Source organism: Mustela putorius, unplaced genomic scaffold (genome assembly GCF_011764305.1).
Source record: "Mustela putorius furo isolate JIRA1106 unplaced genomic scaffold, ASM1176430v1.1 tig00003834_pilon_pilon_pilon, whole genome shotgun sequence".
Taxonomy (NCBI): Eukaryota; Metazoa; Chordata; class Mammalia; order Carnivora; family Mustelidae; genus Mustela; species Mustela putorius.
The window spans coordinates 38,029,385-38,054,027 of record NW_025421987.1 but is presented as its reverse complement, the minus strand read 5'-3'; the positions used below and the strand labels follow the sequence as shown (position 1 = coordinate 38,054,027).

The 24,643-nt window shown below is 38.5% G+C and overlaps 1 protein-coding gene across 1 annotated transcript in view; it reads left to right on the top strand.

The window, feature by feature from the left end:
* Positions 1–19,348, top strand: part of LOC101675755 (cell surface glycoprotein CD200 receptor 1) — a 31,105-nt gene extending 11,757 nt beyond the window's left edge. The window contains exons 2-6 of the mRNA XM_004761450.3: positions 7,358–7,417; positions 10,159–10,473; positions 10,594–10,842; positions 15,512–15,635; positions 16,034–19,348. Coding sequence (XP_004761507.1) covers positions 7,358–7,417; positions 10,159–10,473; positions 10,594–10,842; positions 15,512–15,635; positions 16,034–16,040 — 755 coding nt within the window. The 3' untranslated portion in view covers positions 16,041–19,348. The remainder of the gene's footprint in view (positions 1–7,357; positions 7,418–10,158; positions 10,474–10,593; positions 10,843–15,511; positions 15,636–16,033) is intronic.
* The last annotated feature ends 5,295 nt before the right edge of the window (positions 19,349–24,643 follow it).

Genomic DNA, 24,643 nt, shown 5'->3' with positions numbered 1-24,643 from the left:
TTCAGGCAGGAGCCTAGAACAAAGCCAGACACTAGATTTAGGGTATATTTTGGTCTGTTAGAAAAAAACTGTATCCCTAAAATCTTAAAGAATGAAAAACTTGCATACATATAAAAAAATAAGATCAAATGCAATGGAGGGATATAACTTGACTGTAAAAATGAAAATTAAAAAAGATTTTTAAAAAGATTATTTGTAAGTTGTTTCTTAAAATAGGAAAGAGGAAAAATTAAAAAAAAAAGAAAAAGAATAAAATAAAGAAAATTTAAATATTTAACTTTGAAAGACTAAAAAATCATGGGATAAAAAGCTATGTATTCCATGTGTATTTCCCTAGTGCTGGAGTTTTGCAGTTCTCATTGATCAGCTGGATGCTCTTTCTGATCTTCTGGGGGATGGGCCTGTTGCAATGATTCTCAAATATCTGCCCAAGGTGGAATTGCACTGCCCTTGCCAGGGGCCAGGCTAAGGAATCTGCTTGGGTTTGCTCTCAGTAGCTTTTGTTCTCTGAAAGATCTGTACGGCTTTGGAGGACAAAAATGAAAATGGTGGCCTCCCAGTCTCTGGCCCAGAGATGCCAAGAGCTCAGGGCCCCACTCCTCAGTGCACCCTCAGAGAAAAGAAATCAATCACTCCTGTCTCCCTGGTCTCTGGCCACACTCTGAGTTCTCCCAGCTTGTGACCAAGCATTTCTATCTGGCACATGACCCCATTTGTCATCTCCAAACCCAGCAGATTCCTGCAGCACACTTTTGTGCTACTCTTCCTGGTGGGGGAAGGAGAGTCTCCCTGGATCTGACACTTGTGGGGTTCCTTCTCAAAGAGCAGTGGCCTGACTGTGACTTGGATCATGGTTTATGGAAACCCTGAGCTTAAAGCCCACTCCTTGTCTCTGTCCTTGCAGCTGGTTTCTCTGCTCTGAAACCTGAGAGCTCCGCCACAGTTAGGCACCCCTGGTCTTTCTGTGACTCCAAGGGTCCCGAGACCACACTGTTCCATCAAGGATTCCACCCCCCACTTATTCACTGGAGTGATGTCCCCCCATGGAACAGACTTCCAAAAGTTCCGATTTTGTGCTCTGTTGCTCTGTCACTTGCCAGGAGCTGGCCCCTCCCCCATGGTCTATCTTCCAGTATATCATCTCCGATTCATTAATCTGCATGTCCTACCTTCCAGAAAATGGTTTATGTTCATAGAATTGATGATATTCTTTTCTTTGATCTCCTGTTGAGTTTGAGGGTATTCAGAATGGTTTGATAACCACCTACCTGAATTCCTGGGACCAGATGAAATTTAGGTCTCCTACTCCTCCGCCATCTTGCTGCTCCCCTGTTTTACATGTTTTCATGGTTATCCCATAATCCTTGGATATTCTTTGTATGGGGGGATTTGTTATTTGTTTTTTTGTTGTTGTTGTTGTTGTTGTTGTTGCTGTTTTTAGTGTTCTCTTTGCTTTTAAGTTTTGGAGGTTTATATTGTTATATTCTCTAGCTTAGAGATTTTTCCTCAGCCATAGCCAATTTATTAATAAGCTCATCAAAGACATTCTTCATTTTTGTTATAGTTTTTTTTATTTAATTTTGTCAACTTTGCCTTATGTGTTTTGAAACTCTTATTAGGTTTATGGGCATATCTTGTTTTATTGTGTTTCACTTCACTGCACTTTGCAGATATTGTGGTTTTTAGAAATTGAAGGTTTGTGGCAATCCTGCATGGAGTAACATGATCAGCACCATTTTGCCAACAGCATTTGCACACTTTGCCTCTCTGCATCTCATTTTGATAATTCTAGAAATATTTGAAAATTTGTTATTACTTTAAATTTGTTGTAGTGATCTGTGGTCAATGATCTATGATGTTACTATTTTAATTTTTTGTTGTGTCACTAACCATGTCCATAGAAGATGGTGAACCCAAATGACACATATGTGTGTGTGTTCTAGCTCTATCACCAACTGGTCATTCCCCATGTCTCTCTCCCTCTCCTCAAGCCTCTTTCTTTCCTGAGACACAACAATATTGAACATGAAGCTCAAAATGACCTCTAAATATTCATGTAGAAGGAGGAGTAACATTTCTCACTTTAAATTAGAAGTTAGAAAGGTTTTATCTTAGTGAGGAAGGCATGTTGAAAGCTGAGACAGATAAAAATCTAATCCTCTTGTGCAAATAAGTAGTCAAGTTGTGAATGTGAAGGGAAAATTCTTGAAGGAAATTAAAAGTGCTACTCTAAGGAACACACTAATGATGAGAAAATGAAACAGCTTTATTGTTAATTTGGAGAAAGCTTCAGTGATCTGGATAGAGTGTCAAATCAGCCACAACATTCCCTGAAACCAAAACCTAATCTAGAGCAAGACCTTACTCTTTTCAATTCTGTGGAGGTTAAAAGAGATGAAGAAGCTGCAGAAATAAAAGTGGGAAGCTAGAAGAGGTTGGTTCATGAGGTTTAAAGAAAAAAGCCATCTCCAAACCATAAAAGTGCCAGGTAAAACAGCAACTGCTGATGTAGAAGCTGCAGCAAGTTATCCAGAAGATCTAGCTCAAATAATTCATGAAGGTGGCTACAATAAACAACAGATTTTTAATTGAAAGGAAACCATCTTATATTGAAAGAAGAGGTCCTAAAGGACTTTGTGAAATTCTATTGCCTTTTTCTTTTCATTTATATTTGTGTTGTTCTCTCTCATTTTTCAGTTTGGGTAAGTAAAGAATCAATGAGTAACAATGAGACCTCTGCTGTGTTCTTGTAATTGGTATAGTTTTTGGGGGGTGAGAGTATGGGAAGAGAGTATATATTTTTTCTTTTTTTTTTTTAATTCTGCTTTTATTTCTTTAAACACTCTCCATATATTTATTTTATACCCTACATTTAATAATTCTAAACTCAGAAGTTCTGAACCTTATTCTCCTGTTTAGGAAAGGGAGGGCAGCCAATAAAAAGTACATTATCTCATTTTGTGGTTGTATTCCTCCCCCCCCCCCCAATGTTTTGTATCTTTGGAATATGAACTCATAATTATGTGACTTTGTGTCTGAGAACTGGGTTATAGAAACCTGGTGAAGGATCATCATTTTCCATTATGATAGCTAACCTGAGTCTTTACTCACTGCTATGGACTGAATATGTCCTCCAAATTTCATATGTTGGAATGTAATCTCCAATGTGATGGTATTTGGAGACGAAAGCTTTGTGAGGGAATTTTGTCATGAGGGTGGTGCTTTTGATCAGTACCCTTACAAAAGGAGACCCAACAGAGCTTGATTTATGTCTTTCTCTCCCCTTCTGGCCCTGCCATATTAGAGTACAGTAAGAATGCAGCTGTCCACAAGCCAGGAAGTGGGCTTTCACCAGAAACCATATCTGCTGGTGATTTGATCTTATACTACCCAGCCTCTAGAACTGTGAAGAAAAAAAAAAAAAAGTTTGTTATCTAAGCCATTCTGTGGTGGTTTTTTTGCAGGAGGCAAAACTAAGATACTTGTTTACACTTGATTTAGTTATATAAGGCAAACCATACCCTCTTTGGCTGCCCTTTCATCTTATCCCAGGTTCAGGTTTACTTAACTTTTTTCACAAATCCTTTAGGTCAGAGCCTCTTCATTGTCATTCTGGCCTTGTTAGTGTTTATGGTTATCCACTTTCCTGTGACTGTTAAGTGCTATCACCTTGTCTTGGTAGTACAGAATCGTATCACCCTCTCTATGGCCAGCACCACTATACCACAGATGGTGTGCATCTCCTTAGTTAGTGTGCATGGATAAGAGTACTCACTTTATTCTGATGAATAGGGAGATGGCACACAACCCTGAACACTTCAGGGTAATTCTCTAGTGTAAATAAATGGAAGACTTTCAGAATTCTGTTTTTGTGGATTTAAAAGAAGACACAAAATCTTAAGACTTCTGCCCTGAGAAGGAGCTAGAGGGAATGGAGAAGGAATGCATCTTTAGGAAAGGTCTTAGAAATCTACCAGAATCACTAGCTGGGCTGACAGGTGAAGACCTTTTTTTCCCTGAAGCCAGTCAGTGAAGACAGAAGGAAGTGACAGCGTCCACAAATGTGAAGACCCTAGCAATGCAAAAATTCCAAAAAATTAAAGAAAGGTGACATCACCAAAGGAAAAAAAATAAAACTCTAGGGTCTAATAACAAAGAAATGGATATCTGCATGTCTGACAAAGAAATCAAAAACAGTCTATGTAAGGAAGCTCAGTGAGCTGTAAGAAAACACAGACAACAAAACAAAATCTGGAAAACAGTACATGAACAAAACAAAGTTTCAAGAAAATGATAGAATTCATGAAAAGAAACACAAATTTTGGAGCTGAATAATGCAATGACTTCATTGAAAATTCAATATGGAGTTTCAAAAGCAAATTCTTCAAGCAGAAGAAAGAATCAGTGAATGTAAAGACATAATTTGAAATCACCTAGTCAGAGATAGAAAAGCAAGAACAAAATAATGAGTGGTGAAATTCTATGGGTCTTATGAAACACCAATAAACAAAATAATGTGAGCATTATGGGAGCCTCAAATGGACATAAAAAAGAATAGAGTCCACATCTAATTTAAAGAAATAATGAGAGACAACTTCATAAAACTTTGGGGGCAATGGGTATGGAGAATTAACATCAAAATCCAGAAGCCCAAATACTTGACTGACCATAAAGGAATCTTCACTGAGATACATTATAATCAAATGGAAAAGAGAGACTTTTAAAGCAGGAGGGGATAGGTGACTCTTCACATATAAAGTAGCCCCATAAAACTAGATTTCTCAGCATTGACCTTACAGACTAGAAGAGTAGGATGATATATTCAAAGAGCTGAAAGAAAAAGCCTGGCATGGAAGAATACTTTATTTGACAAACCAAAAAATAAAGATGAGATAATAACTTTCCTTGAAAAATAAAATCTGACAAAATTTGTCAGTACTAGACCTGCTTACAAGAAATTATAAAGGGAGGGCACCTAGGTAGTTCAGTTGGTTAAGTGTCCCAGGTTCCTGGGATCAAGCCAACGTTGGGGGTCTCAGCTCAGTGGAGAGTCTGCTTCTCCCTCTTCCTCTGCCTGCTGCTCCTCTTGTTTGTGCTCTTTCTCAAAAAAATAAATAAAATCTTAAGAAAAGAAGAAATCCTAAAGGGAGCTCTTCAAGTTTAATGAGAGAATGCTAATGAAGACATATGAAAAATATGGAAAATAAAACACATTGTTAAAGGTAAATACATAGTTGAATTCAGAATAGTCTAATACTGTAACAGTGTTGTGGAAAGCACTTTTAACTCTAAAACAAATATCAAAAAGAAAAGTATAAAAAATAATTATAGTTATAATAATCTGTTAGTGAATGCAAATTGGTATATCAATAAAATAAAAAGGGGAGAGAAGTAAAAGCATTGAATATTGCATGTAATGATAATTAAGTTGTAAGTAGCTTAAAATAACCATAAGGTGTTTCATATAAGCTTTAGTAACCACAAATAAAAAAAATATTTGGTAGACACACTAAAGATATAAAAAAAGGAATCGAAGCATACTGCTATGAAAAACCAGCATATCACAAAGGAACAGAAAGAGAGGAAGAAAGGAACAAAGGAACTTCAAAATAGTCAGAAAACAATGAACAAAATGACAATAGTATGTACTTACCTATCAGTTATCCTAATATAAATAGAATAAATTCTCCAATCATATGGTATATAGTAACTGAATGGATAAAAATCAAGATTCAACAATATGCTACCTGAAAGAGACTGACTCTAGCTCTACAGATACAATAAGCTGAAAGTGAAGGGGTGGAGAAAAGTGCCCCATGCTAATAAGAATAGCTATTCTTAATTTAGAGAAAATAGACTTTAAGTAAAAAAAAAAATGTAACTTATGGCAAAGAAGGTCACTATCTAATGGTGAAGGAGTCAATTCATCATAACACTTGTAAATATTTATGCATCCAACATTGGAGCACCTAAATATGTAGAGCAGATAGGAACAGAACTGAAGGAGAAATGGGCAACAATACAGCTGTTGTAGGGAACTATAATACCCCACATTGAAAAATGGATAGATCATTCTGACATTAAATCAGTGAGGAAACACTGCACTTGAACAACAGAGTAGGCCTGACAGAGATGTACAGAACGTTCCTTCCAAACACAGTAGAACGCTATCTTCTAAGCACACACAGAACATTCCAAAAGATATATCATAGTTTCAAATGAAAGGTTTTTATAAAAATCACTTCAATAAATAATTTTTCAGAACCCGGCTTTGAAGTACATTAGGAGTACTTTGTCAGAATCTTTTGTAGAACCTAAGTGAAAGAATGCATGTGGATCTTAGGAACTATGGAATTAGAAATGAGTGAGGTGAAGAGTATCATTATCTATCTTTCTGCTTCTTGTTCATTCTTCCCAAGATGGGCATATTAATCAGTTCCTCAGAGAAACAGAATAATAGAAGGAGAAGGAGAGAGAGAGAAGGAGGAGGGAAAGAATGGGGCAGAGAGAGAGATATTTATTTTAAAGAATTGGCTCACATAATTGCAGAGCCTTGGCAAGTCCAGAATCTGCAGGGTGGGCCAGAGCTAGAGACCCAGAGAGCACAGAAGTTTGAGTCTGAGGCAATATGCTATAGAACTCACTTTCCCAGGAGGCCACTCTTTTTTTACTAGCAGCCTTCGATTGATTGGATAAGGCCCACTCACATATGGAGGGTAATTTACTTTATTGAAAGTCTACTCATTTAAATGTTAATCTTATCTAAAAAAATTACCTTCACAGAAACATCTAGAATATTGTTTAACTGAATACTTGGGAACCATGTCCAAGCCAGGCTGACACATAAAATTAGCAGTCACAGTAGGAAAAATGGGGAAAAAAGGGATGAATTATTCCTCTGAATCTGGTTCCAAATTTTCCTGAAAGTAATCTCATTTGTGCAGCTAGGTGAGGCCCACCAGTAGATAAAACAACTTTAATCCTGGGGGTGGCATCTGGAGAAAGCACTACTCAGCCCAGCTCGTGTGAGGTACCCACGATGGGCCAAACCAGTGGCTAGGAAAGAGGTGGAAGCAGGGTTATCTTGGACAGAATAATGATCAAGTGTGCAGCATAGTGTCCCATAAGCAGGAAATAATTGATTAAGAAGTTATAATGTAATTTTTAAGTGTTAACATGTTTTTCCACTTAATGATGGAATGACATCTAATTTCTATTTTGCAAAGCTTTTCATGGGATTCAGTTACAGTTAACTGATTTTCTATCATGGTGGCTGTAAGATTTGTGGATACATAGTGGTTTGCACTTTTAGGCACCTAAAATTGATTTCTTTTACTTTTCTCTGAATATTTTCTAGCTTCAACACATAGTTCATCTGTGAAAGGAAAGGAGAGAAGCCTCACACTTCCTGCAGAAGGTAAAGTGATTTTTAATTTTTTTCTAGAATCCAGTACTAAAGGGAGTAAATGTGGAATTGCCTTAGAAACATATCTGATGGGCTGGTCAGGAGGCCAGACTTGAGCCCAGTTGAAGAGTGTGGTGAACCAAATGCTGCAATGTGGGGGACCCCGTCCTCCTCCCCCAAGGCAGTTCAATTCCATGTGACTATTCTGGAATTCTCTCTATCATGCCCTGTGCCAGGTTTTGTGGGGAGAACAGAGATGAACAAGAAGCTAGACTGCCAGAGCACCGTAAGGGGCTCAGTTTTGTGGGGGAACCCAGAAATAAACACAGATGCCATATAAAGTAGGGGAGATAAGCCCTAACATCAAGTGTGCTGGGAATGTAGAGGAGGGAGCGTGACCACCAAGGCTCTGGGAAGGCATCATGGAAGAAGCAGCATGTAAATTAGCTCTTAAAGGAAGAGGAATATTTTCATAGACAGAAGTGCTGTGCAGGCATCCCAGACTGCAAGGACTATTGAAGGAAGACCTAGATACGCAGTGATGCTTGCTGTTTCCTTTCTGAAGTGTGGAGGCGACAGAGGGGTGATAAGATTGCCAAGGTGAGTCAATTTGAAAAAGAGGAATTTCAAAGCCAGCACAAAGACATGCCAGTGTTGTCTTCAGGCAGTGAGAGATCTCTGAAGGATGTCAGAGTGGAGGGGATCACCCCTGTGTTACAGAATCCTGGACCTGGCTGCAAGGTAAGGTGAGAGCTGAGGAGAGGAGAGTTTCGAGACAGAGAAGATGGTAGGAGTCTTCTGTAGTAACCCAGGTGTGGTGATGGGGTCTTAAAGTAGGGTATGGCAGTGAGAAGAGAAAGGAAAAGGGATTGTCTGTGTGCAGAAGGCGGCAGGAGACTGGAGGGGAGTCAGAGACACAGGATGCAGCAACGCTGGGACATCGCTGCTGTTCTGGAGCAAATATAAGAATCTACCTGCTACCCCTCTGTAAAAACGGAAGTGAGGTCACCATAGCTGATCACAGGGCTGTGTGGAGATTATATTTGTTGGACAAGGGCCAACCCATTGAGTGTGGGGGAGAGGCTGGGCATTGGCAAATTATCACAACAGGTATGAAAAGAGGAAGAAGAGGATTAGGAAAAGGTGAATAACAGGAATCAGGTAAGAAGTCGCATTGAGAGTGAAGGAGGAATGCTGGAGGGTCACAGAGCAGAGCATGGAGAAAGAGCAGAGACTACGCATGGTGTGTGGGATCCTCACTGATGGAGCTTCTTTACAGGAGACGGTGCCCTTGTTACAATGCACATGTTTGATTGATCAGCTCGTAGGTTCCTTTAAAATAATAGAGCCAGATCTTGAAAATAAGTATCAGGCAAAATATGAGAGCCTAAGACTGCTCACAAGCTGAAGTGCAAACAGAGAACACTCTCAACCTGCTTCTCACCAGCCTCTTCTCTTTCTGGGTTCATCTTCTGCATCCTGCCCTCAGGCACCTGTGTGCTCACCCACACTCACCTCTAGCTGATCTCCAAGCCCCTGTGTTGCTGCTCACCTCTAAGCCTTGGCCAAATTGCAGGCTCCCTGTGCCCGGAGTAGGGACACACTTGCAGTGGGGGAAGGAACATGTATTTAACTGCCTTTCAGGTCTGCTCTAAAATCCATCCCCACTTGCTTCCTATAGCTATGGGATATTGATTTGGCTGTGAAATGCAAGGGCTTGAGTCTATCACAGAAGAGGCAAATGAACCAAAGGAGGAGAGGAGAGACCTCACATGCACAGTTTAGGGTTAGGAATTTCATCCACATAACACTTTGCTCCACCTCAGCTGGTTCTGCTCCTATTAAGGTGATGAGCTCGCTGCCACTCACCTGGGTTTGCAGGTATGTTGTACCTGATGCCCCAAACCTCTCTCAGCAAAGCCAGTCATGGATGAATTATGAGTGTTTATGGGAGAGCTGGAGCTTCTAGATAGGAGAATAATTGTAGGTTTTAGAGTTAATTTTTTATACTGAAGATGGGCAAAAGCAGTAACCTTCTTCATTTAATACTCATAATTAAGTAAAACATAAACAAGATCTGTAAACAAAGTTCAGGGTTGGACTGTTTGGCAGTCCATGAATAGGAAGGAAGGAAGAAAGTTTGGTTTGTTGATTTTACTGACTTTGTGAATCTCCAAGTGAAGAGTAGCTTAAGAAAGTCCAGTCTGTTCAACCTGAATGTCATCTGATAGATTTTATTTGGGTTTGTCCAAAGGGGTACCCTTTGGTATAGGAATTTCATTCTTCTACTACTGATTTATTGTCTCTGATCAAAACTTAGGAGAAAAGCACATCACCAATTTTTCCACTTTCTGTGGAAGGAGCACGAGTTATAAGTCTAATAGTTTCTTAGACTGAAGGATTAGATTTAGATGTCTTTGTCCTTTAATTTATATTGTGTTTTCTTGTTTGTTTTCAATAAAATCTCTGAGGCAATTTTAAGCCCTTAAAATATTTTTCACACATATAATAAATGTAGCTTATCTAATAATACAAATATAGGAGAAAAATGGGTTCATCTTTGGATTAGGTTTAATGCATTATACACATTTTGTGCATGTTTAATTTTTTAACGTAAGCCTAATATTTTGGAATAGGATGACTAGGAAAGTCATGTGTTAGTACACTTTATGCAATATGTAGTAGAAAATGTAGCACTTGAAGTGTTTTTAATCCAGCTTTTCTTTCATCATTCTCCTTGTGTGTGTGTCCAGCTAACTCTTCTCTGTCCGTACTTGTGGATACAAAGGCTGTGCTCCTTTGTCCTCCTGACAACCCCACAGCTTTGGTGGTAACATGGACAATAAGCCCCAGAGACCAGCCTCCCTGCACTAGAGTCCACAGGAGAGACAACAATGAGACCAGTGTAAGAAACTGTACTGATGCGAGAATATCCTGGGAGTCCAGACCTGATCAGAATCCTGCCCTTCAGATTGACCCCGTGGCCCTCACTCATGATGGATATTACAGGTGTGAAGTGGCTGCAGAAGATGGGTATTTCAGTCATACATATTACCTCCGAGTGTTAGGTAAGGAGCATGACATATTGTGGTACGTCACATAACCAGATCTGGGATTGAATGAGATGTGTCTCTGTATTCCATACCCCATGTGTTAAGCCTGAAGCATTTTCCCCTGCGTCTCTGCAGTGCCCCCCAAGGTGACCCTGTTTCGAGGCAGCAATGAAACCATCGTGTGCAGGGCAGCTGCAGGGAAGCCATCTGCACAGATCTTCTGGACCCCAGAGGGAGATTGTCACACTGAGGAAGAGCCGCTGGGCAATGGTACAGTGACCGTCCAGAGTACATGCCACTGGGAGGGCCGCCAGGTGTCTAATGTGTTCTGCTCTGTCTCCCATGTGACTGGCAACAAGAACTTGAACTTCACCTTGAATCAAGGTAATCACCTGGGTTTTTGTTTCTGTTTGCTTTTTTTTGTAGAGTAATGAACTTGATGCTTAGCATTTTCTTCCATAGATTATGAGTAACCAAGAACAAAATAAGGAAACTTGTACTAATCATTTGAAGATATTCTCTAAAACTTAACTGGGTAATTAATTCCTTAGTATGCTAGGGAAATAATTCCTATTCCTTTATCAAATAAAAGAAATAATTTAATAACTTCTTATCTCTACATTCTCTAAGTACCTTTTATTCTGGAAGCCACAAAAATTTTGTTAACTTAATATCTATTGATTTTTACTTTGAGATTAATATTCATATAAAATGGCAATAATTTTATATATATAACAATACTGATTCTGTACATAGACAAGAAAAATAATTATTCTCTTCTTGATTTTTATAGTTTATGTAGTATTCACCACTTTTTGTTAGTCTGAGTAGGAGACAAGTTTTTGCCCCCCCTCTCCACTGCATTCTGAAACCTATACATCAATTTATTTGCCAAATATTTGTTTATTGTTATTATGTGTTTGAAGCAACCATGTAAAGATGAAAAGACAAGGTTCATGTCTTATATCATTCCAGGCTGTAAAACCTCGTGATTAGGAGCAAAATCTTTGGTATAATATGGCTTCTCCTTTACTAGCTATGTGACTTGGAACAGTATTTAATCTCTGTTTCATGGCTTTTTAAAAAATTGAAATATAACTGACATATAATAATAAATTAATCTTAGATATACAACATAATGATTTGATATTTGTAGATATTGCAAAATTATCACTACAATTAGTTTAGTGAACGTCTCATGATTTCTTCATTTGTTAAGGGGATGATAGAACCTACCTCACAGAGTTATCATAATAATTAAAAAGGAGAATTATATTTACTTAATATGATAGCTATCACATAGTTGGTACTCAGTAAATTTTAGCTACTATATTTACTCTACGGACAAATGTTAGCTTCTATATTAATAAATATTAGCTATTATGTTTATTATATTAATATATATTAGCTATTATATTCACTATCATATTATTAAGATCATCATATCCTATTAATTATTGTTCATAATACTTCTCATATTAAACTTTTTTGCAACAGCTTTAGTAAGACCTAATTTATATAACTTACAATTCACCCATTTAAAGTGTACCACTTAGTGATCTTTGGCACATTCAGAGCTGTGCAACCATCACCACAATCAATTTTAGAATGTATTCATCACGGGGCGCCTGGGTGGCTCAGTGGGTTAAGCTGCTGCCTTCGGCTCAGGTCATGATCTCAGGGTCCTGGGATCGAGTCCTGCATCGGGCTCTCTGCTCAGCAGGGAGCCTGCTTCCTCCCCTCTCTCTCTCTCTCTCTGCCTGCCTCTCTGCCTACTTGTGATCTCTCTCTGTCAAATAAATAAATAAAATTTAAAAAAAAAAAAAAAAAAAAGAATGTATTCATCACTCCAAAAAGAAACGTCTATCCTTTAGCCAGCACTCTATAATCCCAGAAATCCTCCAGATTTAGGTAGCCACTAATATACTCCCTGTCTAGATTTTCCTATTTTGGACATTTCACATAAATGGAACCCTATAATATAGGACTTGTGTTACTTGCTTCTTTCACTTGGGGTAATGTTTTCAAGCATCATCAATGCTGTAGCATGTACTAATACATTCACTTCTAGTCATTATTTTCGATCTTCAATTTCCCACCATCTCTACGTTCTTATTTTATACTTCTTGTCTCTAGACATATGCATTTATCTGCAGTACCACCTGACTTTCCTTTCCATAGATCAAATATTCAGCCTATACTCTATACTTGTTTCTCCCTTCCCATATCCTGAGAGACTTGGCTTCAGTAATTACCCTTGCTCTCCTTTGTTCAGTCTTTTTTATTCCACAGATCTTTTCCCTAAGGCTGACTATAGGAATCTGCCTCTTTTCCTTCTGAGTTTAAAAGTAGATGCTATGTAGTAGTACGTTATATGTTAATACATTTTTTTTTAAAGTAGATGTTGTGCATTCTTTAAACTCTTAGCTCTTGCCCTTTATTCACCCAAGACTCTTTAAAAAGAAGGATCTACCCTCATTGTCCCTTCTATGGCACCTCACATCCACTCCTTAACTCTCTTGCATTTCTCTGCACAGGAAATGTTCTAATGAAAAGCTAAAGATCTCTCAAATGCCAAGCAAAATATAAAATTTTAATATGTAGTTACTAATTAGCCTTGTGATAGTTGATATGGTCTTTCCTCTCTTCTCACCTATTTTCCTCCCATAATCACTTGGTTCTCTTCTTAACCTTCAGTAAACTCTTAGCCTCCTTAAATAGTTTTCCATCTCTTCATTCTATGACGGAAGGCATTTCTCTGAGTTCCATCTTAAATAGGAACTGAAAAGAAAATATTTTCTTTTCACATTTACCCCTATTCCTTGAAAGACCTCATCCATACATATGGTTGTAACTGCTGCCTAATTCCTGATGCTCAAATCTCTGTTTTCAGTCCAGATTTCTCTCCTTGGCTATGCCATGAACAAAACCAATTTCCAACTGAATGGGCTTCACATGCACTTGAATGTACCAAGAGCACCTCAACTTGCATATTCCTAAAAAGGAATTCCTCTTCTCTATCCCTTCATAAGCTCCATACTTATATTTTGCTTTGATAAATGACTCAAGCCAGAAAATTAAAGATATCGTAGAATATCACTCTCTCCTATTTCCCATATTCAAAATTGGTCACTATGTTCTGTTGATTTTATCTTAATTTTTTTCTTAAATCTATACTTTTTTCTTTCCTTCATATTAGTTGAGCTTGTGGTCATCTCTCACCAGAATTATTACAATATTCTTGCAACAGGTCTCCTGGCCCCTAACTTACCTCCTTCTACTTTATCACCTAAACTGTTACCACATTGAGTTTCCTAAAATGAAAAACATGCCCTTCCCTACTTAAATGCTTGATCTGTCACTCTCCTTAGTCTCATGTCTTGCTAATCTTTAGCCTGTACCCCATGCATGTGGACCTCTTTGGACTCCTCAAAAGTGTTTATCTTTCTTATTCTTCTGTACATGCAATTGTACATTGTACATGCAATTTCTACCTCTTCCCCAGGTACTTCTTTCCTCATCCTCTCTTCTTCCAGTTGCTCAATTCCGATTTAAGTGTGTGTTTTTTTTTTTTAAGATTTATTTATTCATTTGAGAGAGAGAGAGAGAGAGAGATAGAATGAATAAGGTTGGGTGGAAGGCAGAGGGAGAGAGAGAATCCCTGCTGAGCACAGAGCCTGTTGCGGGGCTTGATCTCACAACTCTGAGGTCAGAATCTAAGCTGATATCAAAAGTTGAACAATTAACTGACAGCCACCCAGGTGCCCCTCCTACTGAAGTTTTAAGGCTTAGAAACTGGGCTAAGTTTTTTTTCACCCTGCAGTTTGGTTAGTTGCTCCTACTTTGAGCTCATGTAATGCCTCATGCATGCCTCAGAATACTTGATAGCACTGGAATTGACTGTAACTTCTCTGACTCCCACTGCAGGATAAACTCTTTGAGAGTCAGAACTATATTCTTCATTTCTATATCCAGGGTCTGACATAGAGCCTAACATACACAAATAGCTACAGAATTAGGTTCAGATCATCACAGACTTCATCTCAATGTACCCCACTCTATGCTCTACCACATTTGATTTAAGTTAATGAGTTCTTCAAATTTTTGTTCAAATTGTTTCTTTCCCTTGGGAAGTTCTTCCTTCTTTTCTTAACCTTTTTAATCCTGCTATTGGCAAGGCTCAGTTCAAATCCCACTTTACCCTAACCTCCCAGTTGGGTTTGTTTCAGCGTTCTTACTCCTGAGATGATTTCTAATCTGTAATGATCACTGAGCAATATTTGTTCTCTCATAAGTGATCTTTTCATTTGTATGGCTCTGATGGCTCCAGTTGGATTATGAGTCTTTTGAGCTCAGGCTGAGACCATGACTTCTTCTTCCCTGACAGTGCATAAGAAGGAGATTGTCTGACATACTTCTAGTTTAGTATTTAAACAACTCATTTAACAGGGTGACATGACTTTTAGAGCCAAGAGTCAGAATAATACTTAAAGTTTACTTGTGGTTGCCATTTTCATAGTAGAAATAAACTTCAGAATGACAGTCCTACTTAGTCTCATTTTACCTTTTCAACAATTCTTGGGGCCATCTTTTACAGATGAATAAATGAAAGTAAAAAGACATAAATATTCAGTTAAAGGGTGACAGCAACTCAGTGACAAAATTACTTCACTGTGTGGAAAATAGCAGATAGTGCTAAAAATATTAATAATAGTACCCTAAAAGACTAACATTTACACAGGAAGTTAGAAAGCATATTTCCTTTTTTCTTATAAAGTTGGGATGTATTAGCAATATTTACTGTGCATTTATTAATTTAGAAAATATTGAAAATCTACCAGGTTACAAAACACAGATATAGTTTCTAAACTCTGTCATGAAAGAATATCTTAGCAGCATTTGAATTGTCATCTAGAAAGTGGATTGATTACGACAGTCTGTGAACTTTTAAGAATATTTTAAATGCCTCTTTTAAACAATTGACCCTACTTTTTTCATTAGAAGGATCCTTGAAATGGCTCCTTACCTCTGCCTGTGTTGCTTGTATTTAAAGGTGTCATAACTCTGGAATTTCCAGCATCAGACTTACTGATCATTCTCTATGTGAAATTCTCTCTGTTCTTGGTTATCCTGGTCACTGTGGGATTCATCTACTTCAAGAAAGCAAATGATTGCAGGTAAGAGAGGAAGTCTAAAAAAATAAAGATTTATCAGAAAGAAATCATCATTGTAAGGCTTTAAGTTTACAATGTCCTAGGAACAGCATGATGGTTTTTTTGTTTGTTTGTTTGTTTTTGTTTTCCCCCACATTGTTTGTTCCTCTAGCCCTTTCTTTGGTATATAATCTTTGTTAACACATGGAAGCCCAGGAAGAGATGCCTGCAGCACTGGGGCAAAAGCTTCTATTTCATTACAGTGCTTTCCTGAGAGATAGCTTGTCCTGGGGCACCCTTCCAGAATTCTGTGGGGAAAATGAAGTTCAACAGGTGCTTCTTAGGTGTTCACTCCCTAGTTTATCTGTCTCTAAAAGCTTGTATTCATTGTGCTAATTATATATTTTATGTTTTTTTCATAGTGCATGAAAATTGAAAAATCTGGAAGTCAATTTAGATTTGATGAGGCATCATGAAGATCAGACCTGGGGTTTAGCGTCTAACTCAACTGCTCCTGTTACTATTTGCTACCTTTGTGTTTATGTGAATCACTATGATAGCTGTAAAATCCTGTGTCAAACTCTTAGCAAACATGTATTTATACATAAGCCAAGGCTTGCTGCCTGCCATTATAAATGCCTGGGATGACTCATCTACCTTCCCCTTCGCCTTACTGAGTTCTTATTTGCAAACAAGAAATAGCCCAGCTTCTTAGCCTAAAGAGGAAGATGGCTCAGGAAATGGCAAATTACAATGCTTTGCAGTTTTTCTATACCCCTTTGGGTTCTTTGGATAGTGCTTTCCTTGCTTCTTGTTTCCTCTGCCCTTTTAAGATGCTAAATAATGTTGCAATGTCAGAAGCTACTACAAACATTGCCTTCTGGTTGACCTGTAGCCAACTTCCCATCCCTTTCTTGCTTGCTAGCAATTAGTACATGTTTGGCCTGATTATTGAAAAAATGGCCAGAAGTCATTTTTAGTAGTACCTTTACTGCTGAAGGAATTTTAAGTGGATCCTAAATAAAGAGCTCTTAGAGTCATTGGAGACTATGCTGAATGTAACCTCACTTTTAGAGCTCCACTGTCTCAATTCTCTCCTATCTGTACTCCAGGTTGGAATGAATTAATGGTAGGAAGGTTAAGAGTTCTTGGTGAAACCTCAACATCTAGGGCCACTGTAAACTGGAACCCTATCTTCATTGGTACACATGGTAACTCTATAGTAAAAAGTATCCTTTTATTTAAAGGAAAAATTTCTTGTGTAAGGTGGCAGGTGATTCAAGCAATTACTTTTATTTTTAGCAAGTCTCAGAAGGAGAAAATGAATGCATACTACAATCTGGAAGATAATATATAAGTAAGATAATCTAATTGTTGAAACAAACAACATCTCAATCTCAGTGTATTCATACCACGAAAGTTTAGTTTTTGCTCACTTCATATCATAGGGCAGGTTAGTGGATCTAGGGGAGGGAACAGGAATGGTTCTGCTCTAAGGTAGCACTTTATCCTCTAACTCTTCCCTTCTCAAAGTGTTCTCCATTCAGCTGGTGAATGGGAAAAAGAGAGAATGAGGGATTTTATATAGGAGGTTTTTATGAGCAGGGCCTGGAGTAGTAAGGACATTTGCTCATGTTCTATTGGCTAGTATTTGTCACATGGCCACACTAACTTCTGTGTAAGTTGGAGAATGTAGTGGAGCTGCCTCAGCAGAAACAGGGTCAGGGTTTGGGTACAGATAGCTAGTAGATAGCTAGTTTCTACCTATAGGAAAGGAAAGGACAAGTGTTAAGATTAATACCTACTTCATTAGTAACTGAACATGAGCCAAGAAATAAACTAGTAAATAATTTCATTTATAGCTTATATTAACTTTTCCCTCTCTCGCTCTCTCTTTTTTATTGTAACTCCTGCATGTTTAAAACAGGGCATAGAATGGAAAAAAGTCTAGTGCCATGGTTCCATTACAGACTCAAAAACACTGTGATACTGGTTGCTAGCTGCCTGAGCCAATGCTCATCTTCCCCTTTCTGTTAGTAGTAGAAGATTGTATTCTTGACTCCAGATCTTTCCACCTCCCTCTATCCATGTAATTTGTCAGTAATTTTTGAGTTGGAAACATAAAGCAAGTACATGTTTCTGTAACTCATGTAATTTGCTTTAGCCAATCAAATAAGGCAGAAATAGCAGTGTACCGAGTTTTGAGCTTACATCTCAAGAAGTCCTGTGTACTTCTGTTGCTAGTCCATGAGAATATGCCTGGGCTAGTCTGCTGGAAGTTGAGAAACATGTAGAGCAGAGCTGGGTCATCCTAGTCCCATTCGCCACTTCATTGTTGAGGTCAGCCTAGATAATGCAACAGTTAGTCATCTCTTAAACAAGGGAGAAGCTCAATCAAGGTCAGAAGAGCTGCCAACCTGACCCTCAGATGATCCTAGACATTATATAATTGTTGCTACAGAGGTTTTGTGATTGTTACACAGCATTATTATGGTAATAGATCCCTGATACAGTGCTTAATAACATGACTCCAGTTTTGTTTTGTAAGGAGACACACTTAACTGTAAGACATTTTTCAGTTTCCATTGCAACTGAGTATGAATATACATTAAAATTTCGCAAATAAGGTGTAAGCACATAACTTGTTTGATATTTTTAGGATATCTCTTTAAAGATAAGAGATCCTCTTTTGCTTTTCCTCCTTATCTTCTGGACTACAACAGTGGTGTAATGACTGGAGATCCAGCAGCCAACGTGAGCCATGGATGACATTGGGGATGGAAGCTACTCAATAAGATGATGGAAAAGAAAGAAGTTTCCTGGGTCCTAATGCATGGACTTGCCATACTAACCCTAGAATATCTACCATAAGATTATTATTTTTTTAAGATTTTATTTATTTATTTGACAGACAGAGATCACAAGCAGGCAGAGAAAGAGAGAGAGAGAGAAGCAGGCTCCTTGCCAACCAGAGAGCCTGATATGGGGCTCGATCCTAGGTCCCTGAGATCATGACCAGAGCTGAAGGCAGAGGCTCAAGCCACTGAGCCACCCAGGCGCCCCTTACCATCTTTATGTGAGAGAAAATACTTTATTGTGTTCGTGCCACTGTTATTTTGAGTTTTACTCAATACAAAGTTGAACTTAATCCTGCTTAACACAAGTACTTACTTTGCCAATTTCAAAGTTTGCTGCTAACCTTGCAACACATATTATATTCCATTCATGTGCATTTTTCATATTCTATTTTCATTCTTCCCATAGAGATTATGAAACAGATGTAACTTCCGAAGGTAATAATCATAGGTATAAGAGATATCTCTGTGATAGTTCCAGAAAAATTGCTGGTTGTATAAAACTGAAGGACAGTAGTGGGCTTGTTATAGGAAAGACTTGGGAATCTCGAAATGTGCAAAGATCATCTAATAGTCAACCAATCCCTACACATGTGAGGACATGTCTACATTATAGGATTGAGAAGATAAAGACACTGTTCTGGACTCTTAGAGAGGATCTGATCAGAAGAAACAGAGGAACTGAAATCTATAGGGCTTTATTATGTTAATCCTTTTTACTCTCCATTATTCCTGGAAGAGATTTATCTGAATTCATGCTTCTTCACTGCCATGATTTTCTGTGTGATATCAGACTTTAAGAGTAAGAAGCTATAGCTACTGTCTCTCAACCTCTTAGCCCTGCATAAAGATAAAAAAATAAAATTTTCTTTTCTAAATACATATATGCATACATATATACATGCACAACAAATTAATTTGTGTCCTAAACTGAGGAAAATTGGGAGCAACCTTTAGCAAAACATAATTGAGAACCACTAGATGGTGCTTCAACTTAATTCTTTCAATATTTTTAAGCAAGCTAAAATCTAGCCTCAGATAGTAATCCTGCATTTTTTATTTAATTTTTCCATTCAACTGCTTCTACATTTATTAATTCTTTAGGTTTTCTTGGGTAATTTTAGGACAATTACAGAAGGAAGAAAACCATTGCTAAAATTAAAGAGAAAAAAAATGTTTGGTTCCCAAACTTGAATTGTACTACTCCTGCCACTTAATTTTGGTAGAAATATTTTGTTTATCAAACAAGATAAGGATGGATACTAATAGTCTAGTTTCAGGGAAAGAGGAAATGTAGGAATATCTTGGTGGTTAAACCAAGATCAGTACTCATTTATTTCTTAAATGGAGTGTTGAGTTCTTCAATCACTAAAGAACAAATAGCTGCTTGTTAGTGTTAACAGCAGCAGACAGTTTGAGCTACAAATAAAATTAGCTGCCTTCTCTACTTCTTGGGTCCAGCCCCATTTCTCATGGACCATGACTTTTAGAGGCCTATGTGGTATTTTAAAGCTGGAAGGAAGCTACAGATAAGTAGACCAACATCCTCATTTTACAAAAAAAGGAAACTAAGACATTCAGAGTTAACGGACTGTCGGGTGTTACTAAGAAGCCAGCTGGAGTGTGGACCTGCCTTGCTTGCTGATGAGAGCACTCACACAGTCAACTTTACAGTTTGTTTTGTTTGCAGTGAGAGTTGGGGTTCAAGAGGGAATTTATGGGGGTCTTTGAAAGGGTGACAAAATGAAATAACACATGAAATATCATGAGACTATTATCTTCAAGGAAGGATTGGATATTCTCATTAAAAATTGAGCATCACCACATGTCAAGGATACCACATTTAAGCTTTCTTTCTTGCCTTTTTTTTTTTAAAGATTTATTTATTTATTTGAGAGAGAGGGAAGGAGGAGAGAGAGAGAGGGAGAGAATCTCCAGCAGACTCCTGGCCAAGCATAGAGCCAGACACAGGGGTTGATTACCCTGAGTCATGACCTGAGCTGAAAATCAAGTGTTGGACACTTAACCAATGAAGCCACATTTAAGGTGTCCCCACATTTAAGGTTTGAGAATACAATCGCAATGAAGAGATTTTAAAAATTGCTTGTTTAAATCTTACTTCAGTCCTTCCTACAATTTGGAAGCAAGAGGAGACAGAAGAGGAAATTTTGTCTGTTTAGTGAAACACACCAACAGATTAGAGAGGAAAGGTAAAGCTCAGGTCATAGAATGCATTGGGAATTCCAAAATAAAGGGAACTAAAATGGTCAGCATAATTTTTTTAAAAAGTGTTGCTTCTGGGCTTCAATGATGGGAGTCTGGGGACTCTTAAGGAATCAAGTAAAAGAAATAGACTAGATATTTGCTACAAAAAGAAAGTTGGGTGGTTGTAAATTCTCCATGACAGGGTAGCTAAAGAATTCTTGAATTAAGGATGCCTCTCTGTTGGCATTGAGTTAAAGTCTGTTATATACAACAGTCTTCATGTGATTAATGGTGATTTAGAAATGAAGGAAAAGGGAACCCTACCCACATCCTGGCGAAACAGTACACGGAAGGCAGAAGCTGGCAGCTCAGGTAATGAGAAACCAAGGGTGATTAAGAAACTGACCTGGATATGAGGAAGTGGTGATGCAACATGGGGCTTAAGTGGGTAGAAGAAGAATCAATGAAACAAGATGGGATTGGGAGGGAGACAAATCATAAGTGACTCTTAATCTTACAAAACAAACTGAGGGTTGCTGGGGGGAGGGGGGTTATGGACATTGGGGAGGGTATGTGCTTTGGTGAGTGCTGTGAAGTGTGTAAACCTGGCGATTCACAGACCTGTACCCCTGGGGATAAAAATACATGTTTATTAAAAAAAATAATAATAAAAATAAATTAAAAAAAAAAGAAACTGATCTGGAATTTAAGGTTTATAGTAAGAGATAGCAAGAAGCCAGAAAAGAAAGGCAGACCATGAAAACTTAGTACTGATGCTGTAATGGAGGTAGGTACACAGTGCCAGAGCAATCAAAGGAAGGAATATTCAATTCTGACTGAACATGTGGGTTGAAGGTCAGGAAAAGCATTGGATGAATTAGGGAGCTTCTAGCTGCAATAAACAGAAAGTAGGGTTCTAACTGAATAAAACATTTATTATCTTACATGAGAAGGTATCCAGAAGGGGAGCCTGGATGGCTCATTTGGTTAAACATCTGCCTTTGGTTCAGGTCCTAATCTCGGGGTCCCAGCATTGGGCCCTGTGTCGGGCTCCCTGCTCAGTAGGGAGTCTGCTTCTCCCTCTCCCTCTGCCCTCTCCCTTGCTCATACTCTCTCTCTCTCATTCTTTCTTTCTCAAATAAATAAAATCTTGAAGAAGAAGAAGAAGAAGAAGAAGAAGAAGAAGAAGAAGAAGAAGAAGAAGAAGGCGGCATCCAGAAGTAGAACCAACTTCAAGTTTGGTTGTTTCAGTGGCTCTATGAAATCTTTGAAGGGCCTGGATTTTATCCTCATCTGTGCTCTGCCATTTTCAGTGTTTGTTTCATCCTCAGACTGAAAATGAGAAGGCAGCAGCCACCCCAAGACCATAAGGCACGTTCAGAGGGAAAGGGTTGACCATATCTTTCTCAAATTCCATCTTACTCGTGAGGACCAACAGCCCCACATTCATTTCTTCTCTTACCTAATTGGCCAAGGCCACAGGACAATTCTTTATCTAATCAGAGACAGAGATTTTCTTTGTGTTGATTTGGACTTCTGTGGAGTTGGGCTAAAGTCAGCACCTTTCACCAGGCACATATCCTAGTGGGAGAGGAATGAATAGAGACCTAAACAAAAACTGGAGCTTCAGAGAGAATGCCTGAGAAGCCTTAGTGAAAAAGATGGTAACAGTCAAGCTGAGTTCTAAAAGATGCACAGGAATGCTACAGGTGGACAAGGGCAGGGACGAAAGGGGAGAGACATCATGGGTAAAGACAGGGGCTGTAACAGAGCATGTCTCTTTCCAGGCAATGGGGAAACTGTATCATCCCACACAAGTCCTGCATTTCAGAAAGTCATCTGGGGACACAAGACTGCTATTCTATTGAGAATGCCAGAAGAGTTTTGCAGATCGAGCAAATCTTGATGAATTTATAACATTTTCTGAACAGAATGTCCAAATCTTCTGACTGATTCACCCAACACTGATTTTAAGATCAAATAAGGAGCCAAGAACATTGGCTTATACGCAGTGGACAACCAAAGAAAGGCAGGGGAGCTCAGCCTAGAGAGGCAATGAGTTGGCGGGATGATGTCACTCATCTCTGAAGGGCGGGACTCAGTTTCTGAATTTGGTAAAGCTGGCAGAGTTGAGATGCTTCTCTTCATTCTGGTTTCCTCTAATGAAATATGAAAATAATTCTTGTTCTTAACCCAAGTGAAGAGAAAGTTTTGAGGATAATCTTTATAAACTTACAAATAACCTTGGGAAAAATGCTATAGAAATACAATGTCTTGTTATTAATCCCTGCTTTCAAATGTCTTTTCATGCACACATAGGAAAGTAAAAAAAAAAAAAAAAAAAATGGCAATGTGCTCTGCCTTAAAACACTTCTCCTACATAAAACACAGAGACCCGACCCACAGACAACCATAGACATAGAGTTCCATTTCCAGTTGTGTCGCCTACCTTGAAGTTCCCACACATTGAGGGAAGAGATCTGTAGAGGTACAACAATCACTAGAGAGGGAGGAAGTGATCTTCTCTGCACAGGTAGGAGGAGGACATGTGACTAATCAAGGCAATTTGAAAATTTAATAAGAGGGAGTGAAAAAACATACACAGGCTCAAAATCAGAAAAAAAAATTAAATAAAATGCACTAAAAGAAAAAGATTTGTGACGTTTCATCAAATGTTAAGACTTTTAGGAGATATGAATCACCTTCCAAATTGCTGTCATGATTTGCCTATTGATAAGAATGTGCTTCTCCTGGGAAAGCGAGGTTGGCTATGAGATTAGGTATTTACTCTTGTGCCTTAACATGATGGAAATGCTTGAGTTCATCACATCCTGTTAGGTTCTCCTTTATCTCATTACCTTTATGAAACATTTTGTCTTTATGAAAAGAGACAGCAGCAGACAGCAGAGTGGTTTGTGCTAACATATGAGTTTTACTGTTTCTGAAGGGCATTTCTGTCTACTGTGCAGCTTTCTGGGGTTCCATGGGGGTCGCAGAACTTGGAGAGAAAGCAGTTCTCCTCTTTTGTGGGTACTGTGAAAATAGGTCATGCTAGTGAAAAGATGATTCTGTATATTGCTAATGACCCTTCAAATGGACATATGCATCTCTGTACACCTAGCTGATGTTCTGTAGGTGATGAGGCCAGTCCAGTTATGTATTTTTTGATTGACTACAATAGCTTACAGGTTATTTACAATTTAGACACACCCAATTTAAGGCTTCTGGCCTGAGGACAACATCTATGACACAAAACCTTAAAAAAAAATCTCTCCCACAGATTTTCCTATATTCCATATAATGGAAAATTACAACACAACACCATTTACAAGACGTTGAAAACCAAGGAGTGGCCCAAGATGTCTGCTCCAAGAAACTACAGTAACTGTCTTGGGACTAGAAAGAAAGATTAAACAACTCACATTCCAGCAAGAAGCATCTGTCTTTTGTCATTCTCCCTAAAGCAACATAAAATATGCAGAGAAAGGCAGCCATTTCAATGGGGGCAAAGGAGGTCGCCTGTTTGTAACATTTTCCACCATTCCCTCTTGCAACTGAAACCCAAATCCCATTACTTTCCAATTGCCTATCAAAGGAGGGTGTTTGCTGATGCAGCCCAAGGAAGCCTAATCACTATCCATGGCAGCCCCTGTGTTCTGGAGGATGATTAAATGGCAGAGCCTTAGGGAGGAGCTGGATGTGAAACCTTACCCCTATGCCAACTCCTCTCGGGTATTTCAAATTTTTATTTTTTTTATTTTTACTTTTTTTCAGATTCCTATCCAAAACATGCTTTCTTTGGCAGCCTCCCCAGAAGACTGTGAATCATAGTGCATAAGCTATCCAACTCCTACCTCTGCAGGATGGTAAAACAGACTCAAGACTTGCCAACTGCAGCTGTTCTCAGGCGAGGGCTGTCTCTGGCCGGTGGAAATCAGCAGACACACTCTGGGGGAGCTGCAGAGCTTCCCT